This window comes from Perca fluviatilis, chromosome 11, assembly GCF_010015445.1.
Source record: "Perca fluviatilis chromosome 11, GENO_Pfluv_1.0, whole genome shotgun sequence".
In the NCBI taxonomy this organism is placed as follows: Eukaryota; Metazoa; Chordata; class Actinopteri; order Perciformes; family Percidae; genus Perca; species Perca fluviatilis.
In genome coordinates this window covers 1,695,526-1,723,138 of record NC_053122.1, presented here as the reverse complement: position 1 = coordinate 1,723,138, position 27,613 = coordinate 1,695,526, and the positions used below count along the sequence as shown (strand labels likewise).

At 40.5% G+C, this 27,613-nt stretch overlaps 1 pseudogene and 1 gene segment (V, D, J or C); both read right to left on the bottom strand.

Moving 5' to 3' along the window:
* Positions 1 to 847: 847 nt before the first annotated feature.
* On the bottom strand, positions 848 to 1,680 carry LOC120568495. The segment is given in 3 exon segments: positions 848 to 870; positions 1,170 to 1,514; positions 1,603 to 1,680. Coding segments are annotated over 3 exon segments (414 nt in total).
* A 22,017-nt stretch (positions 1,681 to 23,697) lies between these two features.
* LOC120567881 lies at positions 23,698 to 26,185 on the bottom strand (annotated as a pseudogene).
* Between the last annotated feature and the right edge of the window lie 1,428 nt (positions 26,186 to 27,613).

Sequence of the window (27,613 nt, the reverse complement as noted above, 5' to 3'; positions counted from 1 at the left end):
AATTATATCATAGTAGTTTATCAGTGTGTGTGACTCCCTCTGGTGGACGTTGTGGAGTATTGTGTTGTCTTTGCTCCAAAGGTTTTTTGTACAGAGTTTTGGTGTTTCCTGTCACTGTGGGCCTCAGAGCACAGTAGTACACGCAGAGTCAGACACCTTAGCTGAGATGATGTTCATATGGATTTGTTTTTGTTTGTCCTCCACTTTAATCTTCAGTCCAGGGATTACATTATTGTTGCTTAATTCTTGTCCTGAAGCAGAGTGGGGAGATGATGAACTCTGGTGGTTTTCCTGGAAATTGTCGGTACCAGAAGAAATAATCACCCAATGACATTTCCAAATATCTGTAGGACAGAATAACAGAGCTGCCTTCTAAACTGTGCTCTTCTTTCTCTACTGGAGTGAGTTCTTCAAAACTGACACCTAAAGAAAGAGATTATTTCATGTTGTAAAACACTTAATACATGACTCACATTCAGATTTATTACATTAAAAGTTTTTCATGCTGCATAATCTAACATACCTGTGAGGATGGAAAGAAACATCAGAGAAAAACACACAATGCTGCAGTAACGGCATGTTGAATAAAGGTAATGATGATGGTTTGTGTAATGAACTCAGAATACAGACGTTCCTCTTTCAACCACTGTTCAGTAACAGCTTTGCTCCTCCCTGATCGTCTCTGTCTCCTCTTAGATCTGTATCTTCACCTCTCTGTTAAGGCCTTTTTACAGTCGCTGCAGCTGACCTGTTGCACACCAATGTATGAAGATATAACTCTATTATTTCATATAGAAACAGACTCAATAAATGATTCACATTCAGATGTTATTGGAATAAAACATTTTCATGCTGCATAGTCTAACATACCTGTGAGGATGGAGAGAAACCGCAGAGAAAATAAACAGTGCTGTAGTGACATCATGTTGAATAAAGGTAATGTTGATGGTTTGTGCATTGAACTCTGTTGAATATAGAAGTTCCTCTCTCTTCTATAGTTCAGTAACAGCTCAGCTCCTCCCTGAGTCTCTCCGTCTCCTCGTAACTCTGTATTTTCACTTCTCTTTGTTACACATCTAAAGTAAAGTGATTCTAGACTACATCATGTTAAAGTTTAACAGTGTCTGACTCCCTCTAGTGGATGTTGTGGAGTATTGTGTTGTCTTTGCCCCAAAGGTTTTTGTACAGAGTTTTGGTGTTTCCTGTCACTGTGGGCTGCAGAGCACAGTAGTACACAGCAGAGTCAGATAGCTGTAGCTTCTGGATCTTCAGAGGAACTGATGTCTTGTTGATTGTAGCATCAAATCTGTCTTTCTGGAACTGTGGAGCATTCTCTTCTGTGTTTGAGAAACGCTTAAGCATGTACCTTGGGAAATCATTGACTTCTTGTTTGTACCAGAACAGATAAGAATAGGAAGCAGTTGTCTCAAATGTACAGTCAAGAGTAACTGTCTCTCCTTCAGTAGCAATGACATCTCCTGTTGACTGGATCACTCTGTCTTCTCCCTTACACTCTGGGAAGAAGAGAACATGCAGCGGGAAGAGATGAATCAATAAAGAACAATGATTAAAAGAGAACAATCAGTATGATTAAATAGTTACCTAGCCAGAGAGTCAGAATCAGGATGTTAGTCAGCCAGTGTTTCATGTCTGCAGTGAGAGGGGAGGAGAGAGAGGAAGATCATTGATACTCTGATGGATCTGGGCCTTCACATCATTGGTCCTTCCTCTTTATCATCTGTTGAGGATCTCTCAACACTGTGATTTTCCTGAAGTTCAACAGTGTTTGACTCCCTCTGGTGGATGTTGTGGAGTATTGTGTTGTCTTTGCTCCAAAGGTTTTTGTACAGAGTTTGGGTGTTTCCTGTCACTGTGGGCCTCACAGCACAGTAGTACACAGCAGAGTCAGACACCTTAGCTGAGGAGATGTTTATAACGTATTTGGTTGTCTTCCACTTTAAAGTTCACTCCAGGGAATATATTATTAATTAATACTGCTGTTCCTGAATGAGTCAATAAGTATTCTGGAGGTTTTCCTGGATGTTGTCGATACCAGAAGAAATAATCAGTTCCAGTTGGTTGTTTGGAGTATCTGTAGGACAGAGTAACAGAGCTGCCTTCTAAACTGTTCTCTTCTTTCTGGACTGGAGTAAGGTCTTCATAGCTGATACCTAATGGAAGAGATAACTGTTATTTCATGTTGTAAAACACTCAAGAAATTGAGAAAACATTGGTATCAAACTTTTCCTTAATGTAGAATCTAATATAACTTTTGCAATAACTAGCAACAGAAGAGAAATAACAAATTGCTGCAGTGACAGCTGAATAAAGGTAATGTTGATGGTTTGAGTATTGATCTCTGTTGAATATAGAAGTTCCTCTCTCTTCTATAGTTCAGTAACAGCTCACACTGCAGAAAGAGATGTGTTAAAAATGACACAACATGTGTAGTCCCTGAACACACTCACCACATGTGTTAAAATTCTACACATGCTGTGTCATTTTTAACACAAGAGTTGTGTCATCTCTTTTTGCAGTGTATTCTCAAAGACTTCGGTAAGGAGACAATAAAAATTAGATGTAAATACTTAAAATTTCCTGTCCCGCCAAAGGTGAAAGAAATGCAATTTAAAATTATGAGTAGGATTTATCCCCTAATGATTTCTTAAAACAGAGATTTAAAATGGATGTGAGGAAACTGTACACTGCAAAAGAGATGTGTTAAAAATGACACAACGTGTAGAATTTTTAACAGCGTGGTGAGTGTGTTCAGGGACTACACATGTTGTGTCATTTTTAACACCACTCTTTTTGCAGTGCAGCTCCTCCCTGTGTCTCTCTGTCTCCTTGTAGCTCTGTATTTTCACTTCTCCTAGTTACACTACTAAGGTAAAGTGATTCTTGACTACATGATGAAAACAATGTAGTTTAACAGTGTGTGACTCCCTCTGGTGGATGTTGTGGAGTATTGTGTTGTCTTTGCTCCAAAGGTTTTTGTACAGAGTTTTGGTGTTTCCTGTCACTGTTGGCTTCACAGCACAGTAGTACACAGCAGAGTCAGACACCTTAGCAGAGGAGATCTGAAGATCCACACAATACTTTTCTTCAGACAGTTTTAGTAGAGAACCTTGTGTCCAATGTCAGAGATTCTGCTTTTTTGTAATGTTCATCCCTGAGATGAATATGATGAACTCTGGTGGCTTTCCTGGATATTGTCGATACCAGAAGAAATAATCAGCACCAGTTGCTTGTTTGGAGTATTTGTAGGACAGAGTAACAGAGCTGCCTTCTAAACTGTTCTTTTCTGTCTCGACTGGAGTTAGTTCTTCACATCTGACACCTAAAAGGAAAAGATAACTGTTATTTCATGTTGTAAAAGACATAATGAATAATTCACGTTCGGATGGTATTAGGATTAAACTTCTGCATAAACTTGTTCATGCTTCATAATCTAACATACCTGTTAGAATGGAAAGAAACATCAGAGAAAACACACAATGCTGCAGTGACCACATGTTGAATAAAGGTAATGTTGATGGTTTGTGTATTGAACTCTGTTGAATATAGAAGTTCCTCTCTCTTCTATAGTTCAGTAACAGCTCAGCTCCTCCCTGAGTCTCTCCATCTCCTCGTAGCTCTGGATTTTCATTTCTCTCAGTTACACTACTAAGGTAAAGTGATTCTAGACTACATCAGGAAAACATATTCGAGTTTAACAGTGTGTGACTCCCTCTGGTGGATGTTGTGGAGTATTGTGTTGTCTTTGCTCCAAAGGTTTTTGTACAGAGTTTTGGTGTTTCCTGTCACTGTGGGCTTCACAGCACAGTAGTACACAGCAGAGTCAGACACTGCATCAGAGGAGATCTGCAGATCTATTTTGGTTTTATCCTCACTCACTGAAACAGACAGTCCAGATTTTGTTGCATTTTGCAATCCAAAGTGAAAGATCAGGAACTCTGGTGGTTTTCCTGGATATTGTCGATACCAGAAGAAATAATCACTACTAGTTGCTTGTTTGGAGTATCTGTAGGACAGAGTAACAGAGCTGCCTTCTAAACTGTTCTTTTCTGTCTCGACTGGAGTGAGTTCTTCACAGCTGATACCTGAAAGAAGAGAAAACTTTATTTCATGTTGTAAAAGACATAATGAATGATTCACATTCAGATGATATTGGGATTAAACTTCTGCATAAACTTGTTAAAGCTGCATAGTCTAACATACCTGATAGAATGGAAAGAAACATCAGAGAAAACACACAATGCTGCAGTGACAGCATGTTGAATAAAGGTAATGTTGATGGTTTGTGTATTGAACTCTGTTGAATATAGAAGTTCCTCTCTCTTCTATAGTTCAGTAACAGCTCAGCTCCTCCCTGAGTCTCTCCGTCTCCTCGTAGCTCTGTATTTTCTCTTCTCTGTTACTCTTCTAGGTAAAGGCAAAGAATTTCTAATAAGGGAAGAAGTTCCACTCTCTTGTTACTTCCGGCTTCTGAACTGGTTGCAGTTCCACCAGACTTCTATGGGGCTCACAGGCCAGTGCAGAACCTTTATTTATCCAGGTAAACTGTTTGAGAACAACTTCTCATTTACAAACATGACCTGGCCAAGAGGCTACAGAAATAAATGGTAACATACTCCACAACTATACATATACATGTCATACACATAACACACTATGGAGCTATACCCCTCAAAATCCACTTTTCTCAGGATATAATTTTTTGGCTAGTAATTTTAATGTTGCATTCGAAAGGGGAGGCAAAGAACATACCAACACGTTCTCATTCCATACCCGTAAAATAAGGATGTTTGGACAGTGGCTGTCAGCGTCTGATGCAACGAAAAGCCTTTCAAGCGTGTTTGTGTAACGCACTGGGAAGACGCCGCAGTTAGATAAGATTTAGCGTGTAGTATGTAAGGGAGAATTACTGCGGATGGGTCAAACACAGGACGTTCACCCGGAGAGACGGGTTCGCGTCCCGCTTGTCACGCCTGCTAGAGTCTCTTTTAGAGTCACTTTTTACTTTCCTCCCACGTGTCACGGAACCGTACTTTTTGTTCTAAAAAGCCTTTTAAAATGTCAATGACGTCATACGGCCAGAGATACTGCTTTTACGGCAAGCTCTGAGTCGCTTTCTTTTCTCTCGAGGCATCAACAACACAGCTGATAGGTTAGACTCTCCCCTGTTAATACAACACAGCTGATAGGTTAGACTCTCCCTGTTAATACAACACAGCTGATAGGTTAGACTCTCCCTGTTAATACAACACAGCTGATAGGTTAGACTCTCCCTGTTAATACAACACAGCTGATAGGTTAGACTCTCCCTGTTAATACAACACAGCTGATAGGTTAGACTCTCCCTGTTAATACAACACAGCTGATAGGTTAGACTCTCCCTGTTAATACAACACAGCTGATAGGTTAGACTCTCCCTGTTAATACAACACAGCTGATAGGTTAGACTCTCCCTGTTAATACAACACAGTTGATAGGTTAGACTCTCCCTGTTAATACAACACAGCTGATAGGTTAGTCTCTCTCTCTCCTTAATACAACACAGCTGATAGGTTAGTCTCTCCCTATTAATACAACACAGCTGATAGGTTAGACTCTCCCTGTTAATACAACACAGCTGATAGGTTAGGCTCTCCCTGTTAATACAACACAGCTGATACGTTAGACTCTCCCTGTTAATACAGCACAGCTGATAGGTTAGTCTCTGTTAATACAGCACAGCTGATAGGTTAGACTCTCCCTGTTAATACAACACAGCTGATAGGTTAGTCTCTCTCTGTTAATACAACACAGCTGATAGGTTAGACTCTCCCTGTTAATACAACACAGCTGATAGGTTAGTCTCTGTTAATACAGCACAGCTGATAGGTTAGACTCTCCCTGTTAATACAACACAGCTGATAGGGTAGTCTCTGTTAATACAACACAGCTGATAGGTTAGTTTCTCCCTGTTAATACTATACAGCCCGATAGGTTAGTCTCTCCCTGTTAATACAACACAGCTGATAGGTTAGTCTCTCTCTGTTAATACAACACAGCTGATAGGTTGGTCTCTCTCTGTTAATACAACACAGCTGATAGGTTAGACTCTCTCTGTTAATAGGCTCGTTTGAGATGAGCCAGATCTGCGCAGAATCGATCACCGGCACTTCGGCCCAATGCATGCCGGTTAGATTTGTGTCCGACTTGATCCCGACTTGCTCTGACGTCATGCACCCGTGGGCAACAATAATCTCACGAGACCAAGGCGGCGCAGTTCTGAGACGCAGGTAGCGCAGTTGCTTTTCACCAACTGCAAGAGCCAGGCGGACGGAGGTGGACCCAGGGCATGCTGGGAAACGCCGGCTTCTCAGCTGATCGAACAGCTGATTGGTTCAGAATCGACTCAACATGATGACGTTTTATATAAACTTTTTATTGATTTTTGAATCGGAGGGATTTTAACTCGCGATTGTCTGATTTAAAAGCTTATTCTGTACAAAACACATCTAGTGTGGCTGATAGTTATGTTTAGAAGTCAGAGAGACTAAATCTGTTCAGATTACGGATCACCTACAGTCTGTTGTTTATTAAAATCAGCAACAGATCGCATGTAGAGAAATTTTGACAGCTACTCTGTCATAATAAAACCAACTGGAGACTGTGTAGGAGCTGATATATGGGTCTGATAACATTTTATTAAACCGAATCGGACCCGAACGGATCACAGTGTTTGTGTCACTTCCTGTTCAGCCTGAAGGCTGCTGGAATCAGCTGGAAAACTGTCCGACTTGAGAGCGGACTTTTGTCCCCCGCTGCTGCCGCCTGCTCGTCTACTTTACAGGCGGACGGCGCAGTTCATCTCGTACGAGCCTAGTACAACACAGCTGATAGGTTAGTCTCTCCCTGTTAATACAACACAGCTGATAGGTTAAACTTTCCCTGTCAATACACATGCTGCTAGAAAGAGGTTTGCTAATGTTTGAAAGACCACGCCGAAATATTCAATCTGACATTCTGGCTCTGCTTCGCATGCCGTCCAGGCTGGAGCTCCGATCGTAATCAGTCCTTCACTGACCAATCAGCATTCATTAGCAGAATGCTAGCGTGTTATGGGCAACAACGACTCAACCTGTAAGAAATCAAAAGGACATAAGTACTGCGTTCATTCAACTTCGACCTATAATCCATGTTGAACTTGCTGTTATGGTTTCGGTGTTTTGCTTTGCATATTCTTTATTTCTGTTCCCTGTTGCGTTGATGTATTCTGGTCTGTGTATTTTGTGTTCCGGTTATTCCTGTCTTCTCTGTTATTCCTTGTGTTGCCTACTGGTTTGTCAAGTGTGTGTGTTTAGTTGATGTCATGTTTTTGTCTGTGTTCCTGTTTCCTGTTTTATTTTGATAGTCTGGTTTTCTGTCTTGTCTCGTCCAATTTACTTCCTGAGTGTTCCCGCCTTTGTTGATTGTCCTGCCCCGCCCTGATGTGTTTCACCTGATGTTACCACCTGTTCCTTGTTTGCTCCCTACCTCATGTATTTAACCTCTGTGAATCCCTTTTGTGTCTTGTCAGATCGTTTTGTAGCCATGTCCTTGTGTTTCCTCCCTGTGCCTTGTGCCTGCGTCAGTGTACTCCTGCCTATGTTTTTTCCGTCAGTTCATTTTTGTGAGTTTCCCAGTCTTTGTACTGCCGCTTTTTGTTTATATTAAATCCTCCACTTCAAATGTCCTCTTGCCTGCCTGCCTGCTCTCTCTGCATTTTGGGTCCTCAACGTCCCTCGCCCGCAACATAAAACGCAACAGGGAACAGAAATAAACAAAATGCAAAGCGAAGCACCAAAACCATAACACTTGCAAAAACTACAATCAAATCTGAGGTTTCTCAACGACAATCAGGCAAAAGAGACACATTTAGCTGTCTACCTCCATAGACTCCCATTCATTTTTCACTGGACGCGATCACCCCCAGTGGAACTCTGGTGGAACTGCAACCAAATTCGGTACAGTGGCGCTGAATAGGGAGTGGAACGGCTTTCCATAAACTGGCTTTGGTAAAGGTATTCCAGGCTACATCATATTGAAGTTTAACAGTGTGTGACTCTCTCTGGTGGATGTTGTGGAGTATTGTGTTGTCTTTGCTCCAAATGTTTTTTACAGAGTTGTTGGTGTTTCCTGTCACTGTGGGCTGCAGAGCACAGTAGTACACAGCAGAGTCAGACACTTCAGCAGAAGAGATCTACAGATCTATTTTGGTTTTACCCTCACTCACTGAAGCAGACAGTCGAGAGTTTGCAGCATTTTGCGTTGCATATTGAGAGATGAGAAATTCTGGTGGTTTTCCTGGATATTGTCGATACCAGAAGAAATAATCAGCACCAGTTGCTTGTTTGGAGTATCTCTAGGACAGAGTAACAGAGCTGCCTTGTAAACTGTTCTTCTTCGTCTCTATTGGAGTGAGTTCTTCACAGCTGACTCCTAAAGGAAGAGATAACTCTGTTAGACATAATACATGATTTACATTCAGATGTTATTGGAATAAAACCTTTTCAAACTGCATAATCTAATACACCTGTTAGAATGGAAAGACACAGGGTTTGTATTTTGCATTATTTCTTCTGATTCCAGATGAGAGATGAGCAGCAGAGAGCAGAAGCCAACAGGCAAGTGTTATTTACATACACTTCTGTTGTACTTACAAACTTTACAAGTTTGGTATCATTTCGGGCATTATAAGTGGGGTAACTTACGATATACATCACTGGATCCATTAGCCCCTCGCTAAGCTATTCAGCTGATAACGCTACTCTAGGCTAACTCTCCCAATGTTGCCACCGAGGTGAAAAAAGCTTCTGGGGGTGTTTGGCTCAAGGTCATGGTGCAAAGCACCCTAGGGTGAAATTACTCCGAACCATCACTTTAAGTGACACCGAGGATGAAGAATTCAATGGACTCATGTGAAATGAGATCGGGAGCTCGGTCAACTTGCTTCCGGTAACTTGCTTGTTGGACTCGCTGGCTTGTTATGTTAATTTAGCCTATTCAGGTTCCCAGGTATGTTCTTTATGCTATTGTGTAGCTGAATAACTGTCAATGTCATACGTTAACATACCGGACACCTATTCAGTTGTTGTTCTGTGTGCTAGTGTGTAGTTGAATAACTTGCCTTTCCAGATTAAATGTGTGTTCTTGGTCTTGGATTTTGTGAAATAAATTTCTACTTACAGTCCAGTGCGATTTATGTTTTATTATCCTCTTCATGGTGCATTTTTTGACTGATGTGACTTATACTCCAGAGTGACTTATAGTCAGGAAAATATGGCAGTAAAGTTAGTCACTTACTTTATGGATCGATAATCTGTAAATGCATGTGTGAAAGAGAAAATAAATGTTTGAATAAACATACCTTTATCTCAGATTCAAAACACACCAACTGGATCGCATAGAGTTGGAAGTCTTTTTCTTTTTTAAATGAAGGGAGTAACTTTACGTTGCCCCACGTTTTTGCTGCTATAGCGTCAGCGAATTGCAGCGGTAGTAGCCATTACTTTATAAGTCGATTGGTCATCTCATTTTGGGTGAACATCAAATTATGAATTAAGGAGGGAACCCACAGAACCTACAACAATAGACGTTAATGGCCAACGTAGAACCTCTGTAAATGAAATCATTCATCCTCGACTTACCATTCTTGGTGCCAACTATTAAATGAAGATTGAAGTTGTTGAATATCCATTTGTAATTTTTGACCCGCATGTTTTGCATATTGCAATCCATTATTTTTTGGCCACCACATAGTCTTTATATGTAAACAGAAATATCATAATTTCCAACTGCCACTCAGCCACATAACTTCACTTCTTCATGATTCTCTGTGATCTGTCAGGTTGGGATATGGTGGATCTGGGCAATGATGCATTCATGAAGTATCGCCTTGCTGGGAATTAATATCATTAGTTGATTCAAGAAATAAACGGAAATGAGTTTATTTGTCAAACTAAAATTATATATTTTTTTCCTCTTTCAGTTTGGGAAAAGGTATCAAGTCTTTAAAGTCAAAAGGCTCAAGTCCAAGTGAAGTCATGAGTCATTGGTGTTGAACTCCAAGTGGAGTTGCAAGTCTTTTCTTCTCGAGTAGTATCTAAAGTCATCAACTTAGGGCTGCGCCTCTGGTTAAAGGACTCTAAACATTTACATCACATTTAGCATATTTAAATTATTGTCATGAGTCTCAAAGATTGTATTGGAGAAGATGACAGGATGTTTGTTAAGTTACACTTAACAATAAAAAATAAAAAACTAGAGAAAAATGACTTTCTTGTCAAGTTCTTCTGTTGATGGTTTGTGTATTGATCTCTGTTGAATATAGAAGTTGCTCTCTCTTCTATAGTTCAGTAACAGCTCAGCTCCTCCCTGAGTCTCTCCGTCTCCCCGTAGCTCTGTATTTTCACTTCTCTCAGTTACACTTCTAGGACAATTATTGTGGACTACATCATATTAAGGTTTAACAGTGTATGACTCCCTCTGGTCGATGTTGAAGCTGACTTCTAAACTGTTCTTTTCTTTCTCAGCTGGAGTGAGTTCTTCATAAGATAGCTAAAGGAAGAGATAACTGTTATTTCATGTAGTAAAATACTCAATAAATGATTCACATTCAGATGTTATTGGAATAAGACTTTTTCATCCTGCATAATCTAACATATTTGTTAGAATGGAGAGAAAAAGAGAGAAAAGATAAATCACACAATGCTGCAGTGACAGCATGTTGAATAAAGGTAATGTTGATAGGTTGTGTATTGATCTCTGTTGAATATAGAAGTTCCTCTCTCTTCTATAGTTCAGTAACAGCTCAGCTCCTCCCTGAGGCTCTCCGTCTCCTCGTAGCTCTGTATTTTCACTTCTCTCAGTTACACTTCTAAGGTAAAGTGAATCTAGACTATATCATGAAAAATATTAAAGTTTAACAGTGTGTGATTCCCTCTGGTGGATGTTGTGGAGTATTGTGTTGTCTTTGCTCCAAACGTTTTTCTACAGAGTTTTGGTGTTTCCTGTCACTGTGGGCTGCAGAGCACAGTAGTACACAGCAGAGTCAGACAGCTGAAGCTTCTGGATCTTCAGTGGAAAGGTCTTATCCTTGATTGTTGCATTAACTCTCTCTTGCTCTTTAGAAATATCAGTTTTTACAGAGAAACACGGCAGCAGCATCTTTGGGTAATCATTTTCTTTTGTTTGTACCAGTACAAAGTGGGAGTTGGGTCACTGGTCTCAAATGTACAGCCAAGAGTAACTGTCTCTCCTTCAGTAGTAATTATATCTCCTGTTGGCTGGATCACTCTGTCTTCTCCTTTACACTCTGGGGAAGAAGAATATATGCAGAAGATGATATGAATGAATAAAAATGATTGATTAAAGGAGAACGATCAGTAGTTTTAAAGTTCATCTTGCCAGAGATTCAGACACAGATTTCCACTGACTGCTGTCTGATTTCAGATTATATCAAATAGAGTTATTAAGAAGGTATTACAACCCAACAAAAATGATCAGTTTTGCTTTTTTGTCAGTTACTTGTGAAAAGTGTTGAGAGAAGAAAGCTGTTTCTGTCCAGAACTCAACTGTTCAGAGATTTCTGCTCTGAACTGAAATTTATATAAATCTTTAGAAAATAATAAAACCATGTTGTTCTTTGCCCTTACCAAAGAAAAGAGCAGCAAGAATAATCCACAGCCAATGTTTCATCTCTACAACAAGGTTTAAATCAACAGGAGAAGCTAGCTGATGTTCAACATTCAGTCTGAGAATTGTTCTCTTCACAGCAGCACTTATTATTGACTGAATGGTTGAACACAGTGCAGAAGTAGTGCACCTCCTACTTGATAATGTTGCCCTCTAGTGGAGGTACAAAGTTCAGTACAACAGTGTAAAAAAGTCTTCCAGCAGCTTGTCAGTGTGTCAGCTTGTGTTTTTGCAAGAGACTGTGGGTTTGCTGTCACTGTGGGCTGCAGAGCACAGTAGTACACAGCAGAGTCAGACAGCTGAAGCTTCTGGATCTTCAGAGGAACCGATCTTAACTTGGGATTGTGTGTAGACGAAAATCTCTCCTTGAACTCGTCTGGTGTGTTCCCTTCATCCCATTGAATACGCGTCAAGAATGAATTTGGGGCGGTTGTTTCCATCCTGTTTATACCAGAAGAGATAATTATTAGTTGCACTGCTGTTATATTGACAGCCAAGTGTTACTGACTCTCCTTCAGTAGCAGTCACATGTCCTTCTGGTTGCAGCACGTTTCTTTTGTGCTCGGCATTCTGTAAAACAGCAACAAACAGAATCAGTGTGCTGTTAAAGAATAAAATCAATGTTGGATTGATATCAAAGAAACAGAGTTGTGTTCATACCAAGGCTCATAGCAGCCAGCAACACTGAGATGAACAGAGGCTTCATATCTGCAGTGTGGAGTAACTCTGAGCTACAGCAAGTATAAAGAAGGCTGTGATCTCTCTGTTTAGTTTTCATCAACACTAAGTTGGTGGATTAGAAGGAGGAACCTGATCACAGTGACAGGGCTCATTCACAGCCCTGGGTTATTCCCCCTACTGACAACTTTACACCTAAGGCGCTGACACATCAGGCCGATTATCGGCCGTGGGACAGTCTGGCCGAGGTCAGTGACTCAAATCTGTTCGGTTGTGCGTGTCGTCGTCCGTCTGGGGGCTGTCGGCGTTCATTTTGGCCCGAACTGACATGTTCAGTCGGCCGCAGGGGCCGCCCGGACTCACCAAATGGGGAGCGGAATGAGGTGACTAGAGTCTCTCAAAATCTGATGAAAATCTTTTAAACTGACCTTTGTTGATCTGAAATGAAGACAGATTTAGCAACTGCGTACCCTATTTCTCGCTTAAAAAATTTTCAAAAACATGTTTCAGTGAACTATTTTAGTACAATATGAGATCGTATTCTGAACGGCCGCCATGACAGTCTGGCTTTGATTTTCGGAGAAAACAAACCCATGTGACACGTTCGGTCAATCAGCTGCCTGTTTTCATTTCTTGGGCAACATTACAGATTACGCCATCTACTGTTATAGAGACGTATACGTCTCGTCTCATCTCTCTCGTCTTTTTGGTCTGTTCTGTGGCAGTCTTTTGGACCTCGCGCCGACTGATCATATCGACGGGGTTTTCTGTCAACGTCGGCCGTCCGGCTATATGTGTCTACACCTTAACACATTTTGTGCCTCTCTCCTTTCTTAGTGTAGCATGTCTTGTATGAAGTGGTCTTTGTAGTTTTCAGCTGACATGGTGCCTGTTTTACAGCAGGAGCAGATTTACATTGTTGTCAAACATATAAAAGGTAGTAAGTGGAGTTAACCTGTACATGCCTTTTAAGATTTCTTTCTAGAAAGTTTGAAAGTAAACTGAGACTTAATATTTCAACATGTAACATTTTATGCTCTTTTGAGAATTTTTCTTGAATGTAAAGTGAATGTAAAGTGACAGTTTAGTATATTTTGGTCCTCTGCAGCCGTTTGAGGTCAAATTCAAAGATGGTGGAGTTGTTGGAGAATCTTCTGTTTTCATGAAATTATTAAATTATTAAAATCTTCTGTGGTAAAAAATGTGATTCTACTGAGTTCTTCTGTGAATTATGATGTAATATTATGTAATATAAACAACCAGTGCTTTCAGTTGTATTAGTGTTTCAGTGTCTATTTGGGATGCAGAACAACATGTTGAACAATGGAAGGCGCTCATTGTGGCCTATCTATTTTCATTGTTTCTATCGGCAGTTGGTATGAACAGAACCAAAAGTTTAAGTCCGCTGGATTCCATAGTTACGTGTCTGCGACCGGCACAACATTTCCTACATTTTGACCAACCATGATGTATGAAGAGTGAAAACTGTAGTGGAGAGAGCAATTTGTTTGGAAAACTTTCAGAGAATTGTACTGCAGCTCCCCCCTCTGTCCTCCCCTCTAGCTCTCAACATTCTGTCCCATTACACACACATTGGAAAATCTGAAACGGTCTGCAAATGGGACGATACATAACCTGTAATTTGGTAGAAACTGTCCTTGATATCAAATTGCCCATTCAGCCCAATAAAGGATAAAGTCTTGTCTTCGGTTTAAACTTTTAATTATATTTCTACATTAAATTATGGCGATACAGTAAGGCCCCATAGAGGGGTTGTTTTGAGCTATGTTATGCAATTTCTCTAAGATTTCCCATCAAAGTCTATGGGGAATTTTAACATTGTGGGATAATGGCCCACATGGTATAAAGACGATTTAGTAGGTCAGTCAGTGTCCATTTATTTGGTGTCATGGTGTCTTGTGTTTGAATCATCATACAGTTGGTTTGTCATTGATGTGGATTTGCTGCTCATGTGAATCCTCTCCACAGTGTTACATTAGCAGCTGTAACCACAGGGACTCTGATAAAACTGGAATAATCAGACTCCATCTGATATGAAGCTGTGGTTTGAATACCACTTCCCTCCTCTTTGAAGAGTAGTCAGATATCTGTGTTCAGGTTTTTGTACAGCCTCTTCTACACTTTGTATCACTGTGTTTCTAGAGCACAGTAGTAGAGACCTGTGTCTGCCAGGGTTAGTGTCCTTATGATCAGTTCAGTTGATTTCCCTGGTGTTTTGGATTCATACCGATTATCTGGGATATATTCACCACTAATAGCTCCTTTCCAGAGTATAAACTAAGGTGCCTGAAGGTCAGAATGATGTCTGTACCAATGAAGGTCAGGATCACTAATCGTTGTCTCATACTTACATGTGAGTGTGACAGATTCTCCTTCTCTTTTACTGACTTCAATGTCTACAGGAAAAATTTTGTTTCCAGCTATTATTCCTGAAAAGTAGAGAAAATGAAGCCATTAGACTAACATTGTTCATGATGCTGAAAGGAGAAGACAGTGGAAAATGTCAAGTGTACATTGTTACTCTTGACAGAAACAATTCAGCTGTTCAGAGATTTCTGTTCTGAACTGCAGTTTAAATAAAACTTTAAAAAATAATAAAACCATGTTGATCTTTGTATCTTACCAAAGAAAAGAGCAGCAAGAATAATCCACAGCCAATGTTCCATCTCTACAACAAGGTTTAAATCAACAGGAGAAACTAGCTGATGTTCAACATTCAGTCTGACAATTGTACTCTTCACAGCGGTACTTATTATTGACTGAATGGTTGAACACAGTGCAGAAGTAGTGCACCTCCTACTTGGTAATGTCGCCCTCTAGAGGAGGTACAAAGTTCTGTACAAAAGTGTGGAAAAAAGTCTTCCAGCAGCTTGTCAGTGTGTCAGCTTTTGCTTTGTACAGAGACTGTGGGTTTGCTGTCACTGTGGGCCTCACAGCAAAGTAGTACAGTGCAGAGTCTGTCACTGCAGCAGAGGAGATCTGAAGAACCATTCTGGTTTATCTCCTCACTTACCGGAAACAGACAGTCCAGAGTATGTAGTTAGCATTATTTTTCCTGATTCCAGATGAGAAATGAGGAACTCTGGTTGCTTTCCTGAATATTGTCGATACCAGAAGAAATAATCAGCAGAACCTTTGGAGTATGTACAGGACAGAGTAACAGAGCTGCCTTCTACACTGTTCTCTTCTGTCTCAACTGGAGTGAGTTCTTCACAGCTGACACCTAAAGGAAGAGATAACTCTATTGTTTCATATTGTAAAAGACTTAATGAATGATTCCAATTTAGATGTTATTATATACTTTTCAAGCTGTATAACATACCTGTGAGGATGGAAAGAAACATCAGAGAAAACACACAATGCTGCTGCAGTGAAAGCATGTTGAATAAAGGTATTGTTGATGGTTTGTGTATTGAAGTCTTTGAATGTAGAAGTTCCTCTCTCTTCTATAGTTCAGTAACAGCTCAGCTCCTCCCTGAGTCTCTCCGTCTCCTCGTACCTCTCTATGTTCACTTCTCTCTGTTACACTAGTAAGGTAAAGTGATACTGCGCGCCATATTCAAGTTTAACAGTGTGGGATTCCCTCTAGTGGATGTTGTGGAGTATTGTGTTGTCTTTGCTCCAAAAGGATTTTGTAAGGAGTTTTTGTGTTTCCTGTCATTATGGGCTGCAGAACACAGTAGTACACAGCAGAGTCAGACACCTTAGCTGAGGGGATGCTCATTTTCATTTGTTTGTCCTCCACTTCAATCTTCAGTCAAGCAATTGGACTCAACATTCCTCCTGTTCCTAAATGAGAGGAAACTCTGGTGGTTTTCCTGGATGTTGTTGATACCAGAAGAAATAATCATCATATTTAGCTTGTTTGGATTATCTGTAGGACAGAGTAACAGAGCTGTCTTCTAAACTGCTCTTTTCTGTCTCGACTGGAGGCGTTCTTCACAGCTGACACCTAAAGGACGAGATCATTTCTCATTGCATTTTATAAAACTCATTGATTCAATTGAACAAATATATAAAAATATTGAAAGTAAAGATTTCCTCAATGCAGAATCTAACAAACTTGTTAGAATAATGAGAAACATCACAAAAAACAAAATGCTGTAGTGACAGCATGATGTATAAAGGTAATGGTGATGGTTTGTGTATTGAACTCTGTTGAAAATAGAAGTTCCTCTCTCTTCTTTAGTTCAGTAACAGCTCAGCTCCTCCCTGAATGTCTCCTCTTGTATCTTCACCTCTCTGGTATCCTTCCTCCGGTTAATCAGCCAGTTCTCATGGCAGTTCGTGTAAATGTGACGTTATTTGAATCTATTGATACGTGTTCACAGAGACGTTTTTGTCGGTTTTACGAATTTTCACCCTGGAGACCAGGGATTGCGTCCCGCGTGGTGGCTTTTGTTTCCGGGAGGGGGTGCGTCCCTGCGGTGTGGCGTTTTGTCCAGTGTGTTACTGTGGTGCGTCTCCGGCGTTTAAGGCGCCCCTTTCCCCGTAAGTTTTTTCCTAAACCCAACCTCCGCCATCCCATTATTGTGGTGCGCGCCCCCGCGCGGGCTGCCTCGCGGGCGCCTCCCGGCTTATGGAGCAACCTTTTCGGCCGCCTCCGGCGTCCTTCCCCGGGAAAATAACGTACATTTACACGTAAAAATGATAAAAACGTCTCCATGAACCGTACGTATGAATAGATTAAGAATATCGTGGACATTTACATGAACTGCCGTGAGACCGGGTTGGGTTAACACACTGGTGGTAATACTGTGTACCATTTTGTTATTTATCCTTCTAAACCAAGAGTTACCAACCTGATCTCACAGAATTCCGGGAAATGAACATGGCCCCTTATCTCAAAATCAGTGGCAGTTTCAAGGAATCACCAAAAATTCTGTGATGGGCCCACGGAAGACTTCCGTGGAAATGTACACGGCCCCTTAAGTTGAGGAAAAGGTTGAGGGTGGGCTTACGTTTCCATGACACACAGGACAACAATGGGAAGGTTGGGTTTAGGAACGTAACACGGGGACACCAGAGGCCTGTACTACGAAAGCAGGATTTGCGCGTTAACGAGGTAACTTCAGGTTCAACCCAGGGTTTTGTGTATCACGACGGTGGATCGGTTGTTACCGGGTTCACTCGCCGTGGTAACTCATGCTGAACACCTGACCTGGTCGGGAGCAGGTTAAATTGGAGATCAGAGATCAACCGGTGTTAAAAAGCTCCGCCTACTGACCAATCAATACTCGATTGATAACGGGCCACCGTTCTTAGAAGATCAGGCGGAGCTCGGTGCAGAGAGAGAGAGAGAGAGAGAGAGAGAGAGAGAGAGAGAGATGCGTCCATAAAAAGTTAAAACATTTAGAGACAACCCCGTTAACATTCCCCTGATTGGTATTTTTATGAAATATATATATTTTAATGGGAGGGAATTACATATTGGCTACTTGAGCCGGTGTCGCCAATGCGCATACGGTTTTGATTTATGTTTTTATATTTTCATTTGCTCTCACGCTCCCACTGCGAGGGTTGCGAACTGAAATAATAGGCTAAAGCAATGGCAGTTTATGGAAAGCACAAGTGTAATTATGGTCAGATCTTGGTCCTGACTGATGGGGAAGTGATATTGGAGTTGTGATTTAAACATCTACAGCGTCGGCTATTTATTTTTTTGCCATCTGTCTTCCTCTTTTAGGAAGCAGCGACTGTAGGCTATTGCGTTTTCCCCTGCAAAACCGAGTCTGTGTTCTTCATATTTATGTAGAATTATAATTTGCTCTTCTTATATATAGGAACATAAGCGTCTCTGGTAGATGTTTGCGATTGGTCGGGTGTGTGCGCAAAACACCGCCTCTTTGTGTGAACGGCGCCGCGCTGGATTGGGAAACCCTGAGTTGACTGAACTAGTTGATAACCAGCGCCGTAGTACAGGTTATGCGGGACCGCGGTTGTTAGGTTTGGTGAAGCCGGATTACTGAAAGAAATCCAGGACATGTTGATCTTGCTTCGTAGGACGGGCCTCTGGTTCCCTGGTCTCCTGGGTGAAAATCCTGTGTTGTTTGACCCATCCTCCACCCTTACCAACCTCCCTACGCGGTTTTTCGGCTTTCGTACTACTCTCTACCGTAAGTCGTTCCAAATACTACTGTGATGGAAGTTTACTTTGCAGCAGGAGTGGATTTTAGGAAATAGAAAAGTGAAACAAATAAAGAGAGTTGAAGACTAAACCAAGTTTGTTTTTTGTATTTTATTATTTATTTGCAAATATAGGAGTAACACAATTTCACAAAATGCACAGAGGCTCAGTGAAAAAGTCTCTTCAACGAGTCAACAGGAATACTGAGCTTAAATAAATCCTCAGAGTGACAGCACACACACACTTGGCTTACAATTAATCAAGACACTGTGGACATTCAGGAGCCCATTCGCCTCTAAACGTAAACCCAGCCGAGCTACAGCTGTAACGGTAGTACAGCCATGAAAGCAGCAAACAAACGAACAGGATCAACGGAGATAGATTCTACATGACATAAAAAACAGAAAACAGCATGTTTCTAACAGTTGCGTGACCAGAGACGTAACAACCCCCTGGTAAATATTGGAGATGTATTTGAAAGATGGAGACAGCTTAGAGCCCAAAAGGACGCAGAGTTGGCTTATTTCCTCCTGAACGGGTTAGCATTAGCTTCAGGCTAATTTATCACAGCTACTAGGGATGGGCATTTTTGTCATTTCAACATTTGTGTACTCACATTGAATTATATAGCTAGAGTACCGAGAAGGTTACTCGCAAAACAATTGAGACATAGCCAGTAAAGTGATCACGACTGGTCCTGACTAACGCCGCCATGCTAACCCTGTTAACTGCTAACGTTACCGGAGGACCAGGCAAGCAGCGCCCATGGCTGTTTACAGCGTAGTTCAGCGGCTGGAGCCGACAATGGTGAGTTATTTTAAGCCACGAGAGGGGGCTGTATATCAGAAAGAGAGGACTGTGAGTTTGCAGTGTGTTTAGCGATTGTTGCCATAATTCTAAGCCAATGAAGTGTGTTCCGTCGGCAAGGTAGTGGTATTTTTAGCGTTTCGTATTGTAATTCTAAGCCAAGGAAGTGTGCCTGACTGGCGGTGTGGAGAGGACAGTGAGGTTGTTGTGTTTTTAGCAGTTCATACTGTAATTTTAAGCCAAAAAGTGTGTCTGTCAGTTGGTTACAGAGCTCCGCCGTGAGCACAGGCCTTTATGACTGTCAATATATCCAGAATCTACCGAGCACTCCACTGTGCTGTGAAGTAATGTATGGCTATGTGAGAAAAGCGTCTAGCAACATTGTTGTGAATGCTGCGGTCTCAGCCTGGCAAACCTCCGTGTTCGAGTCTGGGGAGGAGGGGGGGGAAAACGACTCTCCAGTATTTTGAATTGGTAGTGCAGTAACTATTTTAACCGCTAGCTGCCAGTATTACATACAATATTACATATTGCACCTTTAATCAATTTTAGAAACACTTTATATGATAAAAACCAGTGGCCACTATTACTCGAATTTTAATGTTGAATTACAGATTGTCAGGAAAACTCAGATAATATCATCCAAAGACATGTAAACAGAGAATGAGGGGCCTAAGATTGAACCCTGTGGTACACCACAATAAATCAGCCTTAAAGGGGCACTATGCACCTTTTGGCCATTTCTTCGCTGTTTTCTGGCTTTTTGATATTTGTCAGCTCCTATGTTTACTTGTGTCTGACTCCTCACTTGGTCACTCTGCCGTTTCCTCTTTCTCTGTTCCTCCGACAATGCTTTCCTAGCTTTCTGATTCTTTTTGCCGGCTCAGCTATGAGTGATAGTGTGAAAAACTCCATCGCTACCATGTCCTTATAACTAGCCGGTTCCTGGATGTGTGCAGTGCCGTGAAGCAATTTGTTACATTGCGGGACCTGATATCAAGCTATGCTTCCTGACGCTGATGCCGAACCATATTGAAAAGTTGCAAGGGTGATTTTTACACTCACAGGCGCTTAGGGGAAGCGGATGACCACCATTCAACACGCAAAAAAATCATATAACCATTCCAATTACTCTGAAGCTGTTCAGTTAAGGTAAATTAATCTAAAGAAACGGCATAGTTCACCTTTAATAGAAAAACACAAACTTCTTTTTTAAAGATAAGAACAAAACTATGACCTGATTCTGTGATGCTAACTAGATTTTAAATAGAGCTCTGTTGGATGTCAGGGATTTGCTTGTTACAATCAGTTATGAGGTATTGATCATGAACATAATATCCCACACATTATATTCAGTTAATGTTGAAAAAACACTTTTCCTTTGATATTTAGTGCTTCATTTTCTGTTATTGCCACCTCTACAAAGAATCTAGACTGTATCATTACATAAAATGCAATGTTTAACAGTGTGTGACTCCCTCTAGTGGCCGTTGTGGAGTACTGTGTTGTCTTTGCTCCAAAGGTTTTTGTACAGAGTTTTGGTGTTTCCTGTCTCTGTGGGCTTCACAGCACAGTAGTACACAGCAGAGTCTGTCACTGCAGCAGAGGAGATCTGAAGAATAATTTTGGTTTTATCCTCACTTACATGAACAGACTGTCCAGATTTTGTTTCTTTTTGCGTCCCCAAGTGAAAGATGAGGAACTCTGGTGGTTTTCCTGGATGTTGTCGATACCAGAAGAATTGATCAGCAACAGTTGCTTGTTTGGAGTATCTGTAGGACAGAGTAACAGAGCTGCCTTCTAAACTGTTCTCTTCTGTTATTTGAGTGAGTTTTTGACAGCTGACACATAAAGGAAGAGAAAATTTCTCATAGCATTTTATAAAACTCATTGATTCAACAGATTAAGAAAATATTGCAATTCAAGTTTCCTCCAAGCAGAATCTAACATACATGTTAGAATAATGACAAACAGAAGAGAAAACACACAATACTGTAGTGACAGCATGTTGAATAAAGGTAATGTAGATGGTTTGTGTATTTAACTCAGTTGAATATAGAAGTTCCTCTCTCTTCTATAGTTCAGTAACAGCTTAGCTCCTCCCTGAGTCTCTCCTTCTCCTCTTAGATCTGTATCTTCACCTCTCTGTTATGCTTCCTCCAGTTAACAGACTAGTGGCAATATTTTGTACCATTTTTTTGTTTATCCTTCCAAAACAAGAATTACACAAACTTAGATGCAATGATGTAATGCTTGGATCATCACTTTCAGGGTTTCCAAACACAAGAAGGATGAAGAAGATGAAAAAAAATTTAATCACTAAATATCTTAGTAAAGTTTAATTTGACCTGATTCACAGAATTTGTGGAGGAAAATGAAATCTCAATTCAAGGCTTAATCGTTTTTAGAAACACTTTATATGATAAAAACAGTGGCCACAATTGCTGGACTTTAATGTTGAACTACAGATAGTCAGGAAAATGGAAATAATATCATCCAAGGACATGTAAACAGAGAATGAGGGGACCTAGGATTGAACCCTGTGGTACACCACAATAAATCAGCCTTAAGAGAAAAAACACAAACTTCTTTTATAATGATAAGAACAAAACTATGACCTGATTCTGTGATGATAACCAGAGTTGAAATTGAGCTCTGTTGGATGTCAGTGGATTTGCTGTTACAATCAGTTATGAGGTATTGTTCATGAACACAATATCACACAACACATCATTATCATCCTTATTGTTGAATAAAACACTGTTCTTTTCATCTTTAATGCTTCATTTTCCGTTATTGTGACCTCTACAAAGAATCTAGACCAGGGATCTTCAAGAGGTGGTCTTGGACCCTAGGGGGTCCTCAGAGTCAATGCAGGGAGACCACCAATTATTGTTAATTTTTAAAGTCTTTTCAAAAGTTAAATTCTTAACATGAATCCAACATATTATCAGCAGTCCTCACTGCTTACTGGCCTATAGGTAAGGTTGTTACTAAGGCCATCCACAGATACAGTTAATCCTAAGGATTGCCACTTGTATGTTTTACATTAAAACATTATTAATGAAATCATGCCACAATTATTATGGTAATAGCTTAGTATTCTATTGAAAAAAGGCTATAAGGGCTATAGGCCACCCCTAAAATGTATTGTGGGCCCAGTTTATTATGCAACTTAATTTTATACAATATATGTGGTAGGAGGTCTCTGCTCCGTCTCTCTTTTATTTAAGGGTCCTTGGCTTAAAAACATTGAAGACCCCTGATCTAGAATTCATCATTACATACTATTCAGTGTTTAAAAGTGTGTGACTCCCTCTGGTGGATGTTGTGGAGTATTGTGTTGTCTTTGCTCCAAAGGGTTTTGTACAGAGTTTTGGTGTTTCCTGTCACTGTGGGTTTCACAGCACAGTAGTACACAGCAGAGTCTGAAAGTTTAGCTGAGGAAATCTGCAGATCTATTTTGGTTTTATCCTCAATCACTGAAACAGACAGTCCAGATTTTGTTTCATTTTACGATCCGAAGTGAAAGATGAGGAACTCCGGTGTTTTTCCTGGTTATTGTCGATACTAGAAGAAATAATCAGCACCAGTTGCTTGTTTGGAGTATTTGAAGGACAGAGTAACAGAGCTGCCTTCTAAACTGTTGTTTTCTGTCTCGACGGGATTGAGTTCTTCACAGCTGACACCTAAAGGAAGAGATAACTCTGTTATTTCATGTTTTAAGTTGTAAAGCCTCAACAAATGTTTTACATTCAGAAAACATCGGAGTCAAACTTTTCGTAAACGTAGAATCTAACAAACCTTTTAAATAACTAGAAACAGAAGAGAAAACACACAATGCTGCAGTGACAGCATGTTGAATAAAGGTAATGTTATGGTTTGTGTATTTTTCAAATGTGTAACTTTGAACACCATCTAAAACCTGAACTGGATCTGTAAAATTTGGAAAATGTCTTTGTATTTCAGGATTTGTAATCAAAAATATAAGTACCTATGAGAGTGAAGCAGAACAGAATTACAGTGAGTTTTTCCATGTCTGCAGAGGTGAAATGCTGTTATTGAATGTTCGGGATGAATAAGTTTTGTGAGTTATTTTGTCTGATGTTCACAGCTGTAATCAAACAGTTCTCTGTCGTGAAGCCACCTCTGCAGTCAGTAGGAGGAGACTCAGATGTTGATTTAGTTTCATTCCTCCAAGGCTTCATCACAACTGTGTTTCATTAGTGAAAAGAATCCAGACTGTCTCATGAAATACACTGAAGTTTAACAGTGTGTGACTCCCTCTGGTGGATGTTGTGGAGTATTGTGTTGTCTTTGCTCCAAAGGTTTTTGTACAGAGTTTTGTTGTTTCCTGTCACTGTGGGCCTCAGAGCACAGTAGTACACAGCAGAGTCAGACAGCTGAACCTTCTGGATCTTCAGAGGAACTGATCTTATGCTGGAATTCAGTGTGGATGAAAATTTCTCCTTGTCCACCGTTTCCCCCGTTCCAACCTTAAAGCGGCTGAGAATGAATATGGGGCTGTTGTTTCCATCCTGTTTGTACCAGAAGAGATAATCATTAGTTGTACTGCTGTTATATTGACAGCCAAGTATAACTGCCTCTCCTTCAGTAGCAGTCACATCTCCTTTTGGTTGCAGCACGTTGTCTTTTGTGCTCTGCATTCTGTAAAACAGCAACAAACAGAATCAGTGTGCTGTTAAAGAATCATATCAATGTTGGATTGATATCAAAGAAACAGAGTTGTGTTCATACAAAGGCTCATAGCAGCCAGCAACACTGAGATGAACAGAGGCTTCATATCCGCAGTGTGGAGTAACTCTGAACTACAGCAAGTATAAAGAAGGCTGTGATCTCTCTGTTTAGTCTTCATCAACACTAAGTTGGTGGATTAGAAGGAGGAACCTGATCACAGTGACAGGGCTCATTCACAGCCCTGGGTTACCCCCTTCCTGACACCTTTACACACTAAACACATGTTGTGCCTCTCTCCTTTCTTACTGTAACATGTCTCGTATGAAGTGATCTTTGTAGTTTTCAGCTGACAGGGTTCCTGTTTTACAGCTGGTGCAGATTCACTTTGTTCTCGAACGTATAATAGGTGTTAATTGGAGTGAAACTGTACATGCCTTTTAATATTACTTTAGAGAAAGTTTGAAAGTAAACTGAGACTTAATATTTCAACATGTTATGTGTTATACTCTTTTCAGAATGTTTAAAGAATGTAAAGTGACAGTTTAGTATCTTTTGATCCTCTTCCTCTGTTTGAGGTCAAATTCAAGATGGTGAAGTTGTTGGGAAAGCTTCTGTTTTCATAAAATTCTTAAGTTAATAAAATCTTTGGCACTAAAAATTGTGATTCTACTGAGTTCTTCTGTGAATTATGATGTTATGGAATATAAACTACCAGTGATTTCAGTTTTATTAGTGTTTCAGTGTCTATTTGGGATGCAGATCAACATGTTAAACAATGGAAGGAGCTCATTGTGGCCTATGTATTTCCATTGTTTCTATCAGCAGTTGGTAAAAACAGAGCCAAAAGTTTAAGTCCGGTGGATTCCATAATTACTGTGTGACCAGCACAACATTTCCTACATTTTGACCAACATGATGTATGAAGAGTGAAAACTGTAGTGGAGAGAGCAATTTGTATTGTATTAATATCAGAGAATCGTACTGCAGCTCCCCCTCTGTCCTCCCGTCTGGCTCTCAACATTTTGTCCCACACACACACATTGGAACATCTGAAACGGTCTGAAAATGGGACAAAACATAACCTGTGATATGGTAGAAACTGTGTTTGATATCAGAATGCCCTTTCAGCCCAATAAAGGCCAGAGTCTTGTCTTCGGTTTAAACTTTTAATTATTTTTCTACACTAAAGTATGGTGATATAGTATGGTCACAATGAGGGGTTGTTTTGAGCTATGTTAAGTCATTTCCCAAAGATTTCCCATTAAAGTCTATGGGAAATTTTAACATCGTGGCCTACTGGCCCACAGGGTATGAAGGTAGGTAAGTCAGTGTCCATGTATTTGTTGTCATGGTGTCTTGTGTTTGAACCATCATACAGTTGGTTTGTCATTGATGTGGATTTGCTGCTCTTTGGATCCTCCCACAATGTTTCATTAGCAGCTGTAACCACAGGGACTCTGGTAAAACTGGAATAATCAGAATCCATCTGATATGAAGCTGTGGTTTGAATACCACTTCCCTCTTCTTTGAAGAGTAGTCAGATATCTGTGTTCAGGTTTTTGTACAGCCTCTTCTACACTTTGTATCACTGTGTTTCCAGAGCACAGTAGTAGAGACCTGTATCCACCAGGGTTAGTCTCTTTATGGTCAGTTCAGTTGTTTTCCCTGGTGTTTTGGATTCATATCGTGGATCTGGGATATATTCACCACTACTAGCTCTTTTCCAGAGTATAAACTGAGGTGCCTGAAGGTCAGAATGATGTCTGTACCCAGTAAAGTGTAGGACTATACGTTGTCTCATATTTGTATCTGAGTGTAACAGATTCTCCTTCTGTTTTACTGACTTCGTCTTCTATAGGAGAGATTTTGTCTCCAGCTATTTGTCCTGAAAAAGGAAAGTAGAGAAAATTAAGTCATTTGAATTCACATTGTTCATGAGGCTAAGAGGAGAAGACAGTGGAAAATATCAACTGTACAATGTTACTCTGGACAGAAACAGTTCAAATATTCAGAGATTTCTGCTATGAACTGAAGTTTATATAAATCTTTAGAAAAATAATAAAACCATGATGTTCTTTGTATCTTACCAAAGAGAAGAGCAGCAAGAATAATCCACAGCCAGTGTTTCATCTCTACAACAAGGTTTAAATCAACAGCAGAAACTAGTTGATGTTCAACATTCAGTCTGAGAATTGTTCTCTTCACAGCAGCACTTATTATTGACTGAATGGTTGAACACAGTGCAGAAGTAGTGCACCGCCTACTTGATAATGTCGCCCTCTAGTGGAGGTACAAAGATCAGTACAACAGTGTAGAAAACAAGTCATTTATCAACCTATTGTAGAAACCAGTGCAGATATGAGCGCAGAAATCATCTTACGACAGGCTTCACGTGTGATTCATGAAACGTTCGTATCACACCAATCAGAGCGTAAGAATGGTCGTACATTGATAAATGCAGCGGCTGGAAATGATCGTAATTTAAATATCATGCCCCAATATATTCTCGGTTTTGAGGCCTCGCCCCTGCCATTTACGACATGGTGAGACTTAATCTGCAGCACTTTTCAGAGGTGGAGATTGAAACCCTGATATCTCAGGTTAATTTGCACTAACGTGTGTACTATTTGCCAGCCTGAAAACTGGTATTAAAGGCTATAGAAAGAATGTTGGATGGAAAGAGATCACTGATGCGGTCAACAGTGTTGCCGTAGTAAATTGGACTCCAGCTGAAGTTTATTTAATTCATACACCCAGAGGTTAATTTGGGCCGGAGCGCACCGTAGCGCAGCTCCCCCTCCTCAGGTCCACAACACACCCTGCCGGTGCTCATCTCCGTCTCCTTCAGCATCAAACATTTTGCCGGGGGTTCAGCCCCAAATGTTTTGAGTTTAACCCCAAATGTATTTTGAAAAGTTAACTGACAAATATGAAACTGGACCGCTTCGAGTTTCCACTCTTGCTGTAAAGCTGCGCAGCTTCAGGTTTATGGATGCGCTCTGCCGGACATGCTGCGGCAAATGTGTCTCGTTTGAGCTCCGTGTATTTCTGCCATAAGTTTGGGTTTCCACCTCCGATGTTTAGCAGCGTATAGCCACTTCATTAAACGTCTCAAACGGGGCTCTGTGTTTCAAACAGGGCTCTGTGTCTGTCAGGAGGTCTGAGATCTACCGCATCAGCAGAGCAATCACGTAATTCACAGCAGACTACGGTGCAGGTAGCCTATAGATTAGGCTATTTTCTAAAATATAGTGACTTTATTCTCGTAATAGCCTATATTATAACTTTATTTTTTCACAAAATATCACGACTCCTTCAAATCTCAGAGAGCACAGATGGGATGAGTTATATTTTGAATGTGCCACAAGTTTTGGACATGAGCAGAAATCTTGCTCAATCATCTGAAATATTACAATCAAGAGGTTTATTAATAAATTAAATGAATAATGTATCACTGAGGTGAATAATTGTCATATGCACATTTACGGAGGTTGCTTCCCCAACAAAAGATGCAAAAAGGGAAGAATAAATGATGCTTAAGCTACATGTGTGCTGACT